General features: G+C 32.6%; 1 protein-coding gene across 27 annotated transcripts in view; it reads left to right on the forward strand.

Annotated features, from left to right (window-relative positions):
• The window catches only part of Mical (Molecule interacting with CasL), a 221,660-nt gene extending 205,428 nt beyond the window's left edge, over positions 1 to 16,232 (forward strand). For 25 of the 27 annotated variants that reach the window (XM_017628191.1, XM_017628068.1, XM_017628083.1 and 22 more), the window contains 6 exons: positions 1,717 to 1,972; positions 2,147 to 2,354; positions 2,475 to 2,561; positions 2,663 to 2,763; positions 11,150 to 11,373; positions 11,887 to 12,153. In XM_017628191.1, the coding sequence (XP_017483680.1) occupies positions 1,717 to 1,972; positions 2,147 to 2,354; positions 2,475 to 2,561; positions 2,663 to 2,763; positions 11,150 to 11,373; positions 11,887 to 11,895 (885 nt within the window). In that variant the 3' untranslated portion in view covers positions 11,896 to 12,153. Of the gene's footprint in view, positions 1 to 1,716; positions 1,973 to 2,146; positions 2,355 to 2,474; positions 2,562 to 2,662; positions 2,764 to 11,149; positions 11,374 to 11,886; positions 12,154 to 15,228 lie in introns of those variants that run through there. The other 2 variants (XM_017628230.1, XR_001848868.1) reach the window with 2 other exon arrangements.
• The last annotated feature ends 313 nt before the right edge of the window (positions 16,233 to 16,545 follow it).

Below are 16,545 nucleotides of genomic sequence, written 5' to 3' on the forward strand. Positions count from 1 at the left end.
CCTGCTGAAGTCTAGAAAAAAGAAGTCTGATGAGGAGATGTGGTGATCTCCGAAATAGTGCTATAACTTCTACCGCTTAGACTTTGTTGCTTTTTCAATTTTTCCTAATAAAAAAATCGTGGTACAAAGCTCAATAAAAAATATTAAAAATAAAAATGTTAACAAGCCACAATAACATTGACAAAGAAAAAGAGAATTTTTTGAGTCCGTCTGATAGTAATTGAACACGGACCCTCTTGGCAGCAACCCATTGTATCAAACGTCTTTGCGCACTCAGCTACAGCCATACATGTGAATGTGTTTTCAAATGTTGAGTTTGAATCAAAATCACAGCGCGCGATTAGTGCATTTGTACAGATAAACATGTACCATGCATGTGTGTATGTGTGTATGTGTTTTTGTTACCGTTGTGCATGCATGCTTTGTATACATATACTTTCTTAATTACATATGAAAAAGCATCCGAAACGTGCAAAACACCATCCATGCTCCATTTTAATACGGTCGTATTTGAATTGAATATTTCCATTATAAGTAGTGTATGTATAATGGAAAAATCCATTTTGTTAACACTTTTCACTTGATTTAAATACGAGCATTTTTAAATGGTAATCAAATAAAATTTTTTTATTCTTACAACGCGTTTTTTTTCTCAGTGTAGTTTATTATAGATGTTTATCATTAGTTCTTTATTGGTGGAAGAAGAATATACATTCAAACGTATCTAGTACATAATAGAAATTTGTATGCCTTTATTTCAAGTTTGGCGCATGTAAATATACATATGTTCTCACTTATGTTTTATACATACTATATGTACACTGTTGGTCAAAACTGTATGAAGTTTCTTTCTTTTTTTAATATTTACAATGCTATTCCAGCTAAATTTTTTTTTGTTATTAGGGGTATTCATCTAAACGCGTAAATGCCGCGCAGACGCATCAACCTCGTAAATAAACCAGTTTTCCATACAAAATTAAGCAATTTTACGAGGTTTTGGTTTTCTGACGGCCTTCGCGGTTTTTCATATAAAAGTGCATTTTATTGAGCATTTTCTTCCGTTAACAAAAGAAATATTATTTTATTAAAATTTCATAAGCATACCCAGAAATTTTCTAACATTTCAGATAAAAAATTTCAAAATTTGGATGAAAGTTTTTTGAATTTTTCTAAATTATGTATAGTTTAAAATTTGATTTTATGGTTTTGGTTAATGCATGAATATTGCTATAAAAATTCGCCAACAAATTTTAGTTTGAAAAACATTGCAAATATCAAAAAAACCCCATTCATCCACTTTTGACCGCCAATGTATATACATATATTTAAGTATTATCGCCAACGTTTTCTTTATTCTTGTTTTGCTTGGAGCCAGCTGATGCTAGCTTGTTCATGTATACACACATACATATGTACGTACATATATGCATATGTATTACTAAAATCTAAATTCATCATATCTTTTTCCACGCCGCGGACAATGCTGCTGCCTCATAACTACGCGCGCGCACTGCTTGAAAACAATAATGAAAAAAATAAATGCATGGGTATAAATAATGACAATACAATAATACATGCATACAATTTATAAAACATAATACATGCATACAAATATAAAACATTCTACAAACCTTCAATACTTATAAAACATAATGCTTGCAAAAAAATGTTAAATAAAACACAAACAAAAACAAAATCAAACAAACACACCATTAGGACAAGGATGGTTCCCTCTTTGACGCCCAGCTAAACAACAGCGCAAGTATTTCAAATACGAGCTCATCAAATACCCATAAAAATTTTAACACTACACCAGTAAAAAGCGCCACAAAACAGTCAGCAATAGCAGCGCTCTCATCATCTAGCCCACAATTGTTTATCCACACACCGAATTATGTTGCGAGCCATGACACCGATGAGCCCATTCCGCCGCCTATTCCGCCTTTGCCACTTAATTACCAGAGATCCGATGGTTGGTTGGTTTATTTTACACTTTTCCTCTTTCTTTACTACACTTTTCTTTGGTTTCGATCATTATCAAAAAAAGTAGATCGTTGGTAAATCTTTGACTGATTTTTCCTCTACTATTTCCTTGTCTTAGTATTTTATAAATGATAAATAAGTCTTATTTTTCACTACCTTTAAGATGAGAGCAACGCTACCGAGACGCGTGAACAGAAGCGGCAGCGTGCCATATCGAAGGCTGTTCGACAAGCTGAGCTCAAGCGACTCAGAATCGCTCAGGAGATTCAGCGTGAACAGGAAGAGATCGAAGTGCAATTGAGGGAGCTGGAGGCGCGCGGTGTTCTTATTGAGAAGGCATTGCGCGGCGAAGGAGAAACACATGTCAGCAAGTAAGCACTATTTGATGAGTAAAACATTGTTTTATTTTATTTTGTTGCTCTTGTTGAAATAACTTTAGGTCATTCTGAAAATTCTTGAATCTAATTGACATGATTTTCATGCTATTACAGTTTCGAGACTACTACCAACATTGGCAGTAATGATGAGAAACTACTGAAAGAACTGCTGGAGATATGGCGCAAGATCAAACAACTTAAGTATGTACAAATTGAAGAAAATAATCATCACAAGAAATATATCATATTTTATAAGGGGCAAACCTAATATTTTTAATTTGCTATTGCTTACTATTCTACAGAAAACGTGATGAAGAGCTAGGCATTCGACAGCAAGAACTGCAATTAGAGCATCGTCATGCACAGCTAAAAGAAGAACTTAATTTGAGATTGTCCTGCAATAGTGAGTATAGAATTTAAAATTGTATAAGAAGTGTTGAAACGCAACAGCAAATATTCGGTGCAAGAACTTTCGTACTCCAAGTTATCTGGGTATTTTTTCAGTCATACCATTAATACACAAGAATGAAATAATCCGACCTGCGACATTACGTTAATGCGTCAAGGCGTGCGTTAATCGGAATAGAAAATATGAGTCATACAAATGACTGACCACGTGTTGATTTTTTTTAATTATTCGTAATGTTTTTTAGCTATTTTCTTTTTTGTTATATTTCTATAAAAAATTCCGCCCAAGCTTTAACCAAACCATATAAATCACAGTATCAAGCTTTATACAAAATTTGTAGTTTTTCGTTCGTACGCTAACTATATGTATGCTTTCGCTTCTCCCGTTCTTGATACACACACCTGTTCAGATGTTTTAATATTCGCGTGGGTATGCAGTTTTATAGCCCATACAATTTTAGTCTGATGAAGTGCAAGTTTCAAACGGCTAATAATCCCGTTGATATTTGAGAATTTTTTTGCGGGACGGATTTTTGCACTTTTTTCATATAAGCATGAACTTCTTCTATACACATAATAAAATTCTAACAGGCCTATGTCTGTACATAATGGATATTAATACCCCCGTTTTTAATGTATTAGAGTAACAGAAGCCAAATCAACAATTTTTTAGAAGTTTTGTCTTTCTGTATGTTTGTACGCGCTCCACTCGAAAACTTATACACAGAATTGAATGCAGTTTTCACCTACATATGTATTGTATTAAAATAAAGAGAGAAAAAAATGTCAGAATTTCCACCCGTTTGAAAATTGCAGTTTAAGTAAATTGATAAGATAAAGTAAACATTACAATATGGCTGTGAAAAGAAAGAAAGAGGTTAATTATTGTAAAAAAACTAAAAAAGAATAAATACAAACGTGGGCCCAGCGTTGCCGAAAGCTTTCGCTGGAAAATCGTCACTTTACCCTAAAAAAGTAGTTATTTCGGCCAAAAAATCGTCAAATTTTTGTTTATGGATTTTCTTAACAAAATTAAAATACAAAGGAATTACATACAATGAGTTGTATGCATAAAAACTAAGCAATTGCGTTTTCCTAAAATTGCCTACCTTTAACTTAAATTTATTTGAACAAATTGAGTAAAAGGTCTGAAATTTTAAGAAAAAGCATTTGCTTAGGTTTAATGCATACGGACCAATAAATATGGCCACACAGTACAAAACCAAATTGCACATGGGTTAACCCTTAAATGCATTTTGTTGCCATTTGGCAACAAACTCTTTAGAACGGTTTAATTATTGCTTTCACAAGAGATAACAGTTGAATTCCTCGTGTTGCCATTTGGCTACGCACTGCTTATATGATTTCGTACATTTACTCGTGGTTTTTGCCTAATGTAAGTAATTTTTCGCGTTTTTTAGAGCAAGCATTCACTTTTCTAGAACTCTTGAAGTGTGTACATATACTCGTGATTTTTTTTACAATTAAATAAAAAGTTTTGGGTTAATTTATTTCTGGTTGACTTTAAAAAGGGTAAGTATTTGTGCAATAAACGGTTGATAATATCATAATATTTTTTATAACGATCAAATCGCTATAAAAAGCTTTGATGCCAATTGGCTACATTGTGCGAATAAGAAAACAAATTTTATCAAAGTTAGTAACTGTTTGATCTGTCGTTTTAGCTCTCTCTTACAGAGAAACTAAAATATTTGCAACATGAATAAGCCGTTCAAATCAGTAGAAGAGTTGGCGCAATATTTGATGGAATATAATAGTGAAGAAAGTGAAGATGAGGAAAACGCTTTTGATGATGACAGTTTGGAAGACCCTGATTTTGTACCAAATGTTTTGCAAGATTTTGATAATGAAGATGAAACGGATCCATCTCCATCTCCAACGGCTTCTCGGACTGATAATGAAGACTTGCCGTCCTGTTCTCATGCCGTTTTTCAAACTCAAAGCCAAGTGAAAAAAAATATTATTTGGAAGAAAAAGCATCTGCAATTAAATGAAGCTCAGTTACATTTTCATGGATATTCGGATATTGAAGGTGAATTACTCAATTTGGAAACGCCGTATCAATTCTTCAGCTATTTTTTTTCTGAAGACCTAATAATGAATATTGTCCAGCAAACAAATTTATATAGTGTTCAAAACAATCCGGAAAAACAAAATATATATTGCGCTTCTGATATAAAACAATATATCGCAATTGTTTTGTATATGTCACTTGTACATGCCCCCAATATAAGATCATATTGGAGTGATGACCTGGGATTTCCCCAAATCAAAGAAATAATGCCAGTAAACAAGTTCGAAAAATTGCGACAAAACATGCATTTCAATGATAACACCACATTTGTGCCAAGAGATCAACCAGGACATGACAGATTACACAAATTGAGACCGGTTATAGATCATCTGCTATTTAAATTCAAAAGCATTCCCTTGGAAAAAGAACTATCTATTGATGAGCAAATGTGCTCAACAAAAGTTAGGCATTATATGAAGCAATACATGCCGATGAAACCTCACAAATGGGGATTCAAATTGTTTGTTTTAGCTGGAGTTTCCGGATTTGCCTACAACTTTGAAATTTACACNTTGAATTGAACTGAAATAATATTAAAAAGTGTACTCTATAAACACAATGTAGCCATTTGGCAACAAACCGTTATCCTTAGGAATAAAGGACGATTTTGAGTTTTGAAATATTTTTTTTATTTTTTTATGACTTTGTGACTTGTAATCTCTCTTTCTAGCTATAAATTATTCAAAAATAGAAAGTCATGCATTTAAGGGTTAATAAAAGTGGATTTGCAATTGTTAACGACTACTTAAAATTACAATTTAAAACACAACTGCTTTTAAATAGTTGAACTCCACTGCTTTGAAGTTTTTGATCCAGTTTTGAAGTGGGAGCTTCACGCCGAGCTTGGTACTCGGTGTTCGGTAATTGTTCCCAATGTATTTTGTTTGTGTAAAATTATTTTATTATCGGTGTACCGGTTACCGAATTATCGCAAAGCAAGCTTGATAGTTTTTCTTGTAGTTGGTAAACTGCAATCAGCTGTTGATATTTATTAAATTTTAAATCCGCCCGCTGCCGAAAGGCACAACGCCTTTGATTAAGTAAGATTCCTAAAATTTTCTGTTACAATTTGTTTTTTTTTTTTTAAGAAAAATGCCACGAATCCGCTGTTGATAAACAGTTTACCAAACTAACAAAATAAACTGAAAAGGACGTTCACGGTTGATAAAATTGCCGAGTGTCCACCAGCAATTTACCAAAACAACCAAGACCCTTAGTGTAACATTAGCATTTATTAAATGATAGATAATTTTGACTGAACAAATTCCCTCTCCTACTTTTCTGTCTCCTTAAAATCAGTGTTAGCAGTGCAAATTAACGGTATGGTTACAATTATAAAACCAATTTAATATAACTAAGAGCACGTTTGTAGATTAAAACTAGATAAATACATAGTTGTGTTTTGGATTACGTTATCCTGTAAAAATATATATAATTAAGTGGAAAAACTAAAATAAAAAATCGTCAAAACGTCATTGAGCTAAAAAAACGTGAAAATGACGACGCAATCGTCAATTCGGCAACGCTGCGTGGGCCTCCTTTTTATATGGTATATAACTTTTTAGTGCAAACTTGTATTCAAAGGTCAGGATCAAAAATTTTCTGAAATATAAAGTTTTTAATTGTTTGAAGACGAGACCTTTGACCTTTTATAGCACCTGTAATACATATAAGTTTTCACAAAAAAGTCATACATATACAACTTCAATAAGAGCAAAAGGCGGACCACGTCTATATTTTTTACTTTTTTAGTTTTTTACATACATTAATTTAAAATAATTTTTTACCCAAGGTCCAATTTCGAACTTCGAAGGCCCATATCTTGATTCGGAGGCTTACTTCGAAAAACGGAGATATTACTTTTATATTTATGACTCAGTCACTCAAAAATATTGGTTTGATCCAATACCCAGATAAAAAAGTTGATTTTGCCGTATTCTTCAAGTCTCGCATGTAACAATCAGCCTCATTGCGTAAATTGTAAATTAGGCTAAATTGTACGACTCAACCACACTCTCATTTTCTACTGTCGTGCTGAAATAAGTAGTCGAAGAAAATCGTCGAAAACTATGCAGTGCTGCCAAGTTTTTCCGTTTTAACACACTATTCGAGTCGAAGTTTTAGGCAATGACATGTAATTTTCGATACGAATTCGAATAACGACTTGCATTCATCACGACTGTCGCAATGAGGCTGAATAATAAAGCAACAAGAAATCGATTCGATCTCGCGAGTTGCCTGGTAATCAGAAATTGACTAGTGAACCCGCATGGCGTTAAGACTCCAAAATTTATTTTGAACGAAGAGAGGTCCGAAATAGCGTCGGTTTTTCATTTCCTCAATATTCAAACCATCGTGCACCGCTAAAAAAGGTTGTAACTTCAAAAAATAAAACCTTAATGCACATTTAGAATGACGGTGCTGATCTGATGACCTTCACATTAAAGATCTGATGACCATAACAAAAAAATTATTTATTTGTAAAAATTAACTCAAACTAATTTGTTCGGTATATTATGGGTTTATTCGAAAGAACATATATTCCCATTAGTTATGAAACCCGATTTCATCATGTGACTGTCTTCCCAGTAGCGCATCCTGTTAGCCGAGTTCTTCAAGACCTTGTTGATAGTTGCTGGCTCTATCGTAAGAAATGCCCGACGTACGCCTTAAAGGCCTGAATCGTTAATAGATTGTTCGCATTATTTCGGTCCTTCACGGCATGGCACAAAAAAGTCTAAGGGCGTGAAATAGCGGCTCGGAAGGGGCCAATTGACTTCATCGAGACGGCTGATAACACAATTACCGAGCTTTATCGCTCAAAAAAAAAATCGAATAGATGGCAACTCAAACAAAAAATATTTTCAAACTAAAGTTTTATTAAAACTCTTTCTTTTGCCACTCATATTTTAATATTTCATTGAAATTGTGTAAAAGCTAAATAAATTAGGCTTTTCAAACAGGTGGCAACCTTTTGCGAAGCATTTTCAAACTGAAATCCTTTAAAGCTCTTTCGTCTGATACTTTGATACATTATTCAATTACCTGAAGAATTAAATTTAATTTAATATTTTTATCACCTGGCAACTCTGTTAAACAGTTCAGATATAAATTCTTTTCAAACCCATGAACGATTAAATTAACTATTTTAGTAATTTATTTAGCTTAACTTATTTATTAACTTAATTTATTAAACTTAACTAATTTAAATTTAAAATTTTCAACAGCTGGCAACTCTCTTCAAACCATCAAACAAAATTTTGATTTTTAAACTGAAGATTTCTTAGCACTCTTTCGTTTAACACCCATAATTTAATCTTGCATATAACTAAATTCGGCTTTTAGAGCAGGTGGCAACCCTTTTCAAATTACCACCCTTTTTAAACTCCTTTAGTCCAGGGGTCCAGCTGTGGGGGAACATTTTGTAAATTACGTATGAAATTTCCCTGTTTAAAATTTAATTCAATTTTTTTAAACAGGGGCCACACTCACAGTAAAGAAGCAAAGCTTTTAATAACCATTTCGACTGATACCTATGGCTGCTCTTTTCAAAAAAGTAAAACCTTAAGAGTTTTAATTTGACACCTTATTTTGGAAAATCAAATCAATTGTTATACAAGTGGCAACTCCTTTCGGAAAAATAAAGCCAGTTTGCACATCAGTTGAAAATCGAACGAACGGTGCAGATCTTTTATGCGGAAAAAATGCCTTCGTGTATTTTGAACTTAATTTTTTAAAAGGTGGCAACTCTTTTCGAAAAAGTTAACCCTTATTGCACACCTAAAGTCAGAGCCCTTTGATTTGACATCTCAATTTTGAAAATCGAACGATCGGTGTGGATCTGATGGCATTGATTATTAAATTATTTGAATGCAATTTTTTATCAGGTGGCAACTCTTTTCGAAAAAGTAAAACCTTATTGCACATCTACAGACCAAGCGCTTTAATTTGACATCTCATTTTTGAAAATCGGTCAAACGGTACATATCTTTTATGCTGCACAAAAAATCCCTTCGCGTATTATTTATATAGATAGATACGATTGCGATATTTCCGGCAAAAGCTTTGTTGCCGAGGACGACACGTTGGATCATTTAAGTTTATCATGAATTTGTATTTGAAAGCGAAATTGAGTTTCCCCTATAAGTGGCCATAATTATGTATGTATTTAAATACTGTTTGAAACAAAAAATAATAATTTTGAATATCTGCATGCATATACATTAGGACGGGTCGAAAGTCTAATTTTTCTCAAATCCCTTGGTAATAGTGAAAATATATTGTATCATGAAATCAACAACAAGCCTGCAAAATATTAGTCTTTTATTTTAATTGTAAGAGCCCGCGCATCGACTGCCAAGTGACCCACAGCACACTAGTAGAGTAAGATCAATTTTTGTTGAAAATTCTGGGTTCAGCAAAAAGGTTTGGTGCATATTACTAGATAATGAATCCGTTAACGCAAAAGATAAAGTCAAATATCATTTCTCGCAGCCCTTTAGCTTACCGTCAATCTCAAATTTATCTTTTTCAATAAAATTTTAATTGTTCTCTTGATAATTCCACTGGCCTATAGTCACAAGATATAAAGAACATCATTAATATTGCTCGCGTGCATTTAGGTCGCTGCTTCCAAATAGTCTAATCTTTTTTTCAATATTAACTATAGTTTGCGAATTTCTGCAAATTTAGGAACAATTTCGGTAGCTCGAATAGAAAAGCCATTATTTTCCATCATCGTGGAAAAATCTTGTTTATGCAAATGAGCAGGGAACGGATTTTATGGAAGTTGCCTTTATTCTGCTAAAGAGATAGAGTATATTCGATTAAGAATGTCCACGATTTAGCTTTCCCTGATTCCATATATACACATTTGAAGTTGCCTTTTTTTGCCTTTTTTTAAGATATTTGCCTTTTTNTTTTTTTTTTCTAAAAAAAAATCTCTTCATTTGTATAAATAACTTTTAATTACAAGAACCGGATTACAGAAAAGTGTGCCAAGGGTGACTTTTTTCGTTCAAGCTGAATGCAATGCAATATCGTCCAATTGGNCAGGGAACGGATTTTATGGAAGTTGCCTTTATTCTGCTAAAGAGATAGAGTATATTCGATTAAGAATGTCCACGATTTAGCTTTCCCTGATTCCATATATACACATTTGANTGGTAATTATTACGTACTGATCGAGTAACATTTACCAGAGTTATATCGAAAAACTTAAGTGGATCTCCATTTTTTTTTTCTAAAAAAAAATCTCTTCATTTGTATAAATAACTTTTAATTACAAGAACCGGATTACAGAAAAGTGTGCCAAGGGTGACTTTTTTCGTTCAAGCTGAATGCAATGCAATATCGTCCAATTGGAGAGTTCTAAAAAGGATTTGCTAGGATATGTTAAGGATTATTGTATTTACCTACACTCACTTTTTCACATAATGGAATTAACTAAAATATTTATATCTAAGCATTTATTGCACGTCCCCTACTTTCATATAACGGCAAATTTAGAAACCGCAAAAATGTGCTTCTTCGGGGAGTAATGAAACCATTCCGCTCCGATTTTCAAGACTGCATAAATGGACTTAAAATGGGAATTTTGTATTTTGTTAATGTATGTAAATACTAATGTGCTTGAAACTACTATTAACTTATCAACCGATTTCTAACCTTGGACAATACATGTTTGACTACATTCAGGACGATCTTGAAAACTGACCAAATCTGCGTGACCAAGTCCATGGTCCTTTTAAGATTATATAAACATCCAAAAACTTTAAAACGTTTGAAATAAATGTCGTCTCACTTTTTCGTATTTTTCACTTGGTTGCTGAAGTAATGAAGAATTGAAAATTCATAAGGGAAAATTATACTTTTGTAAGTTTTATCTTAATATTTTAAAAACCTGTCGACTTATTGAAAAATGATAAATGGACGTGGGATAGTAAATTTAATAGCCCTTAGTTTGATATATCATCCTGTTTATAACAATTAACGCATTCCATAGATATTACAAGCCAAATTTTCATTTTCGAAATTCATAGACTTTGATTCAATTGTGCGCGCTAAATATAAGTTTTAAATTAATCTTTCGTGGCCAATAACAATTGGCTTAGACCTAAGACATCATAATATTACTATTACAATACGATCAAACTCCTTTATTTTCCCCCATACAAAATCGACCCAGCCTAATATACATACTCATCAGTTACCATTGATATTTTCAATAAGTACGTTTTTCGAATGTAAACGATGCATTGAAAATTTTCTTTTTTATTTTCTACAGAATTGGACAAAAGTTCCGCAGATGTTGCAGCTGAGGGTGCTATACTTAATGAAATGCTAGAAATTGTTGCCAAACGTGCAGCCTTGCGTCCAACTGGTTCTGGTGCGGAGTCCACCTCGGCTGTAGACTTAATGGCTCCAGCGACAGCGATAGCAATGTCAGCAGATGGCATTAATTTAATGAGTGCGCGTGGACCATCAGCACATAACACCGATGAATCAAATGTGAGTGCAGAACAGAATGGCACATTCCTCCGTTTAAATTCTTATCGATTTGTTGTCATAGCCTTTATTTCTTTTGCGCTTTTAAATTTATATAATTTTTCAGTTTATTTCTATAATTAGTTATTGTTTTTTCTTAATTCGATTAATTTTTCTAAAGTTAATATTTGTACCTTGCACAAAATCGATTTATATTCCCAGAATACAACACTTGAAATATAGAAAAAATTGCAACTTTAATTTTACAAATCTTATCAGTTTATTCAAATCTCTGGCCAAGTCAGAGGCAAACTATGCTTTGCGTAAGGTCATGCAGCCAATATATTTGCTATAGCTTCAAATGTTAAACAGACCTTTATTGTTTACCCCGCCCTAATACCGGTTATGACTGGCTGAGATAAATACAGATTTTATAGAAGAAATGGAGCCATAGCTTACGCTTAGTAAATGTAATCCAAACCGACTATGATTACTATTACCAACCTTCCGGAAAAGTAATACCACTAATTTTGGCAGAATACGTAAATAAAATAGGTGCCTCGGAATATTTACTAATTAAACTTATATGGAGACCATCCACAGTAACATTGCAATAAAGTGTATCGGTGACGAGCTAACGAGAAGGTGCACCTTTTAACCTATAGAATCGGATGATTCATTCACTCTTAGAGAGATGAACTTGTTGAAAAGTACGATATGCACAATTGCAAGGCACTTCTGGCCCAGAGTGGATCGATGGTAGTCAAAAAGACCATTTATGCTGCAAAGCTTTTGGTGGGGGTTCCACAGTAACATTGCAATAAAGTGTATCGGTGACGCACGTAAAACGTATGCTTGCTACAATGAACGCTTTGCAGCGAATACTTTGAGCACTAGATTTACATACTAACGACAGATAAATTAATATTTCATATCAATAATTGCATGATAAATGATATTTCTTACCTACATTTGATTAAAAATTAAAAACATTTCACATAATTTTATTTATTTGCAACAGCTGATTGACAACACGCGCAAAAAATGAGAGACGCCCATCTTTTTGTGTGCGTTAACTTTGGCGTTGGCGTTGCCGTTGATATGTGGACATGTCCATATAATTGTGTGTATTCATAGTCAGCTGTTAATCAACGCCAACGCCAAAGTTCTATGTGGACCGGCCTTTAGTGTGCAAACGTGCTAAGTCCATTATTTATGAAAATCGGATTTTAATGCAGTAAGATAGCACAACTCAAAATACATGATTACAAAAAAAAAAATTACCGTAATGTCGTTCTTACTCGGTGCACTTAATAACCTTGGTACGGAAAAGCAATTCGTAGAAAATTATTCTAATCTACGCTTCCCGTATATCGAACGATAAATTTCAAAAATACGGAAACTCTCATATTTCAATAACTGAATACGCTAATTTACCCCAAGTTAATATTTACTCACAGCAATAAATAAGACAGCTATAGACTCTTAGGAATGGAGCGTGGCACCGGCAACTTTATGACTACAAAGGTGTATCTCGGTAACCACTTTATCGATTTCTACCAAACTTTGTTCTATTATATCGTTGTGTCTAACTCAGCATATTATGGAAAACGTTTGAAATCGGGTAGTTTAGAGAAAGTTGAAACGACAATATTCGCTACCTGTACCGGGTATATAAAGCTCGGTTCCGGTAGTTTTTAATTATTTTGCTTTATAAATGGTACGTAAATTTACGATTTAAAATAGTTATTTTTTGTTAACAGCAATGAAATAAGACTGTATTAGGTTATTATTCATTTTGTAACAATAAAATATATTTAAAATAAACAACTAAATCCTTTAACAATAACAAAAAAACTCAGTGCGTGTAGTCACTACGCGCAGAAGAAGTGAAATTTAATAGAGGAATAGGGAGGAGAAAGAAAGAAATATGCGATATACATTCACAAGTATATATTTTCTAATACACAAAAAACATATTTTAAATTTTTTTTAACATCCATATCTACAATATTAACTAGTAGATTGTAAAGTAAGATATGAAATCTTTTGTTTCAATATTAATATTTTATTTAATAATAAAAAACTGCATCAATGCCGCTCCTTTGGTTGTTGATCATTTCTTCCATTAATCATTTCCACTGAAAATTTTTCTTCGAAAAATTTTGTCAGTTCATCAGATTTGGTCAGCGAAAAGTTGACGTTGAAATCTCCTGCGAGAAATACAGGTCGATCATAACAGTCTACTTATCTTTATCTTCATCTTTATCATTCATTTTCATCTTTATTCAAAACCATTTCTTTTTATACCCATTGGGATACCTTATTTATTTTAATAAATAATTTGCATTTGATTTTCGTATATATGGCAACCCTTTAAATAACTGAAATCATAGACTGCTTTTACACAGTTCAAGTATTGAATTCAATTCTGCTCGCATGTGGAAGAGAGGGGGTGAGAAGAAAAGGGACGAGTACACATGCGTCTGTACTGTCAAGTCGTTTCAACTTTCTTGCTTTGCTTTTGGCATTTTCGTTGCTACCTATTTAAAGAACCAAAAACTTGAACTCAACAGAATTGAAACGTGTAAAAGCAAATAGAAAACACAAAAGAGAATGAGTAAGAATTGCTTTCAAGTACTTGAATCATGTAAATCGGGTGTTATTACACATCTCCAGGTGCCCTTTCATTTTTGACACCACATCTTTTAAAATCGAACGAACGATACAGATTTTATGACTCGGTGTTTAAATATTTAGCGCAACCCTCTGCGGCAGAGAAATTTTAAATTCGATTTTCTAACATGTGGCAACTCCTTTCATGGAACTAAAGCTAAGTTGCACACCCGAAGGACGAGACCTTTCATGTGACACCTCATTTTTGAAAATCGAACGAACGATACAGATTTTATGACTTGGTGTTAAATATTTAACGCAACCATCTCCGAACTCGTGTAAGAAGTTTCACTCCAAAAACTGAAAAACAGGTTGATAAAAAATGTGCTAAATCCACATTAAAAGAACAAAATCATGAAGAGAAAATGTGGTAAGTCCCAAAAGCGCCTTAAGTCTGCCATAGCTTTATTTTGAAATTGAAATTATTTGTACTGAAACAAGACGAACTAAGGAAGAAAACTGAATTTACAGATTAGGAAAATATTAGCAAAAAAATAGTTAGAAGGTTTTTTGTCCCTCCTAAAAAATAAAAAAGGGCCTTACGACGTTTGCATACTAAGCCAACGATATTCTTTTATTCTACTCTACTTAAAAATATTATTTATTCGCATATACAATGCAACAAATTTCAGGTGGTATCCGCACAAACGGGGGTCTTGCCAAATATTTCATCTGCGACGAAACATCTAAATAAACTGCATGCTCATGTTTCCATCTCGTTGCGAAATTTTTAGGGGTCCTTCTTTATGCTTGAATTTCCTTGATTACTGTTATTCTTAGGTATGGGACTATGGGACACTTGGTTTAAAGAAGTAATAAATTGTGCTGAGTATAATAAGGGTTAAAAAAAGGTTGGAAATAAACACAGTTTTTACTGTTTTGGGATAAGTAAATTTTAATAATAAAATAACAATTTTTGAAGCCAATTTTTAGTTTTAAGCCATATGTAATGGGTACATACGCATGTATGTAGTTTTATTTTGCATAAAAATATTCGCTTTAATTGTGACGTTTTTCCAGCAAATTAGCAGTAAATGCTGAACATTTCTTGGTCAACTATCTTTTATACATTACCAATCTAAACTCTATTGCTTTTTCGTTTTTTTTTTTTGTGCTAAGATAATTTTCTACTTTCCAATTAGATGAATAAGTAGTTATAGTGAATTTATTATAAATTATAATATTCTCTCTTTATTCTTTTAGATATGAAACAAACGCTTTCCGTGGAGTCTTATCGCCTCAGAACTCTTTTATGCAATTTTAAATTTACACAATTAACATGTTTTAACCATTTAACCAAAAACCAAAAAAAAAGGAAAACAGGCACTTGGGAGACATAGTCAATCTATTATGTGCTTTAACATTTCTTCTTCACCAATCATGCTATGGACTATTGAGATACTCAATAACGCTGAAGTCGCATCAAATAGCAATTTAAATTACTAAATACTTACCTATACTAGCAGTTAGATATAGTCAATATCAATTATATTATTGCATTAAGTATTACTAAAATCGAAAGTAAAAACAGAAAAAACTATTACATATGTTGGTAACACACCTAAACCAACTAAAAAACATTAAATCGTCAATACTGGCCTTCAATATTATATACGAAATCAATTAAAAAACTAAGAAACTAAGAGAAACCATAATGGCGAAAGTAAATGTAACAAAAGGCAAGTAACGCAAAAATTGCGTCAAGATTTAATTACAAAACACCTGTATACCTACATACATGTTTAAAAATAATTTTAATGAATACCAATCCAATGTTTAAACAAAACAAATCTACACAAAGAGTGTGGGCACAATAGAAGTTTCGATATAGCATTATGCCAATGCGAATATTTTATTTATAAAATTTTATAAAAAAAATGTGTATAGAAAAACATTTTACACGCGAAAACGTCCCTATAATCAAACGCCGAAATAATCAGAGAAGTGTCTCCTGCTCACTAATACATTTACCGTATTAATATTCCCATTTGTAGCTTTCTTTTTTTATGAGCGCATGTATGCAGAATTTCATTTTATTTTACATAGTCATCGTCTAACCCTTTGATTTACTTACTTTCTTGCACAATTACTTTCCTCTTGTGCTGCTTCGTAATTTAGTTAGTGCTTTTCCATCAAGATTAAGTACGAATTTTTATTAATATTTTTTATTGCAACGAGTTATAAAAATATACAATTTACTATATATATATTTTTTTTTTTATAAATAATCCACTTTTCCTCATACCATACCGCTCATTGTATGTATGTCTAGTATATTTTTTATAATTTTTGTTGAACTGCATTTTTTTATACATGCATTAGCTTTATGTTATTTGTTAGCACGAGTATATGACTATGTACATATGTGCGGCTGCCATGAAGTTGAACATTTCATACACACACGCACACGCATCATATAAACCAGTGAGGATAACACAAATTAAGCGTAATCGGCACACATAATTGTGAATGTGTTTTATATGATATCAACTATAATTATTAATATTGTAATTATTTTAT

Source organism: Rhagoletis zephyria, unplaced genomic scaffold (assembly GCF_001687245.7).
Source record: "Rhagoletis zephyria isolate East Lansing unplaced genomic scaffold, Rhagoletis_zephyria_1.1 Rzeph_scaffold_00074, whole genome shotgun sequence".
NCBI classification, from domain to species: Eukaryota; Metazoa; Arthropoda; class Insecta; order Diptera; family Tephritidae; genus Rhagoletis; species Rhagoletis zephyria.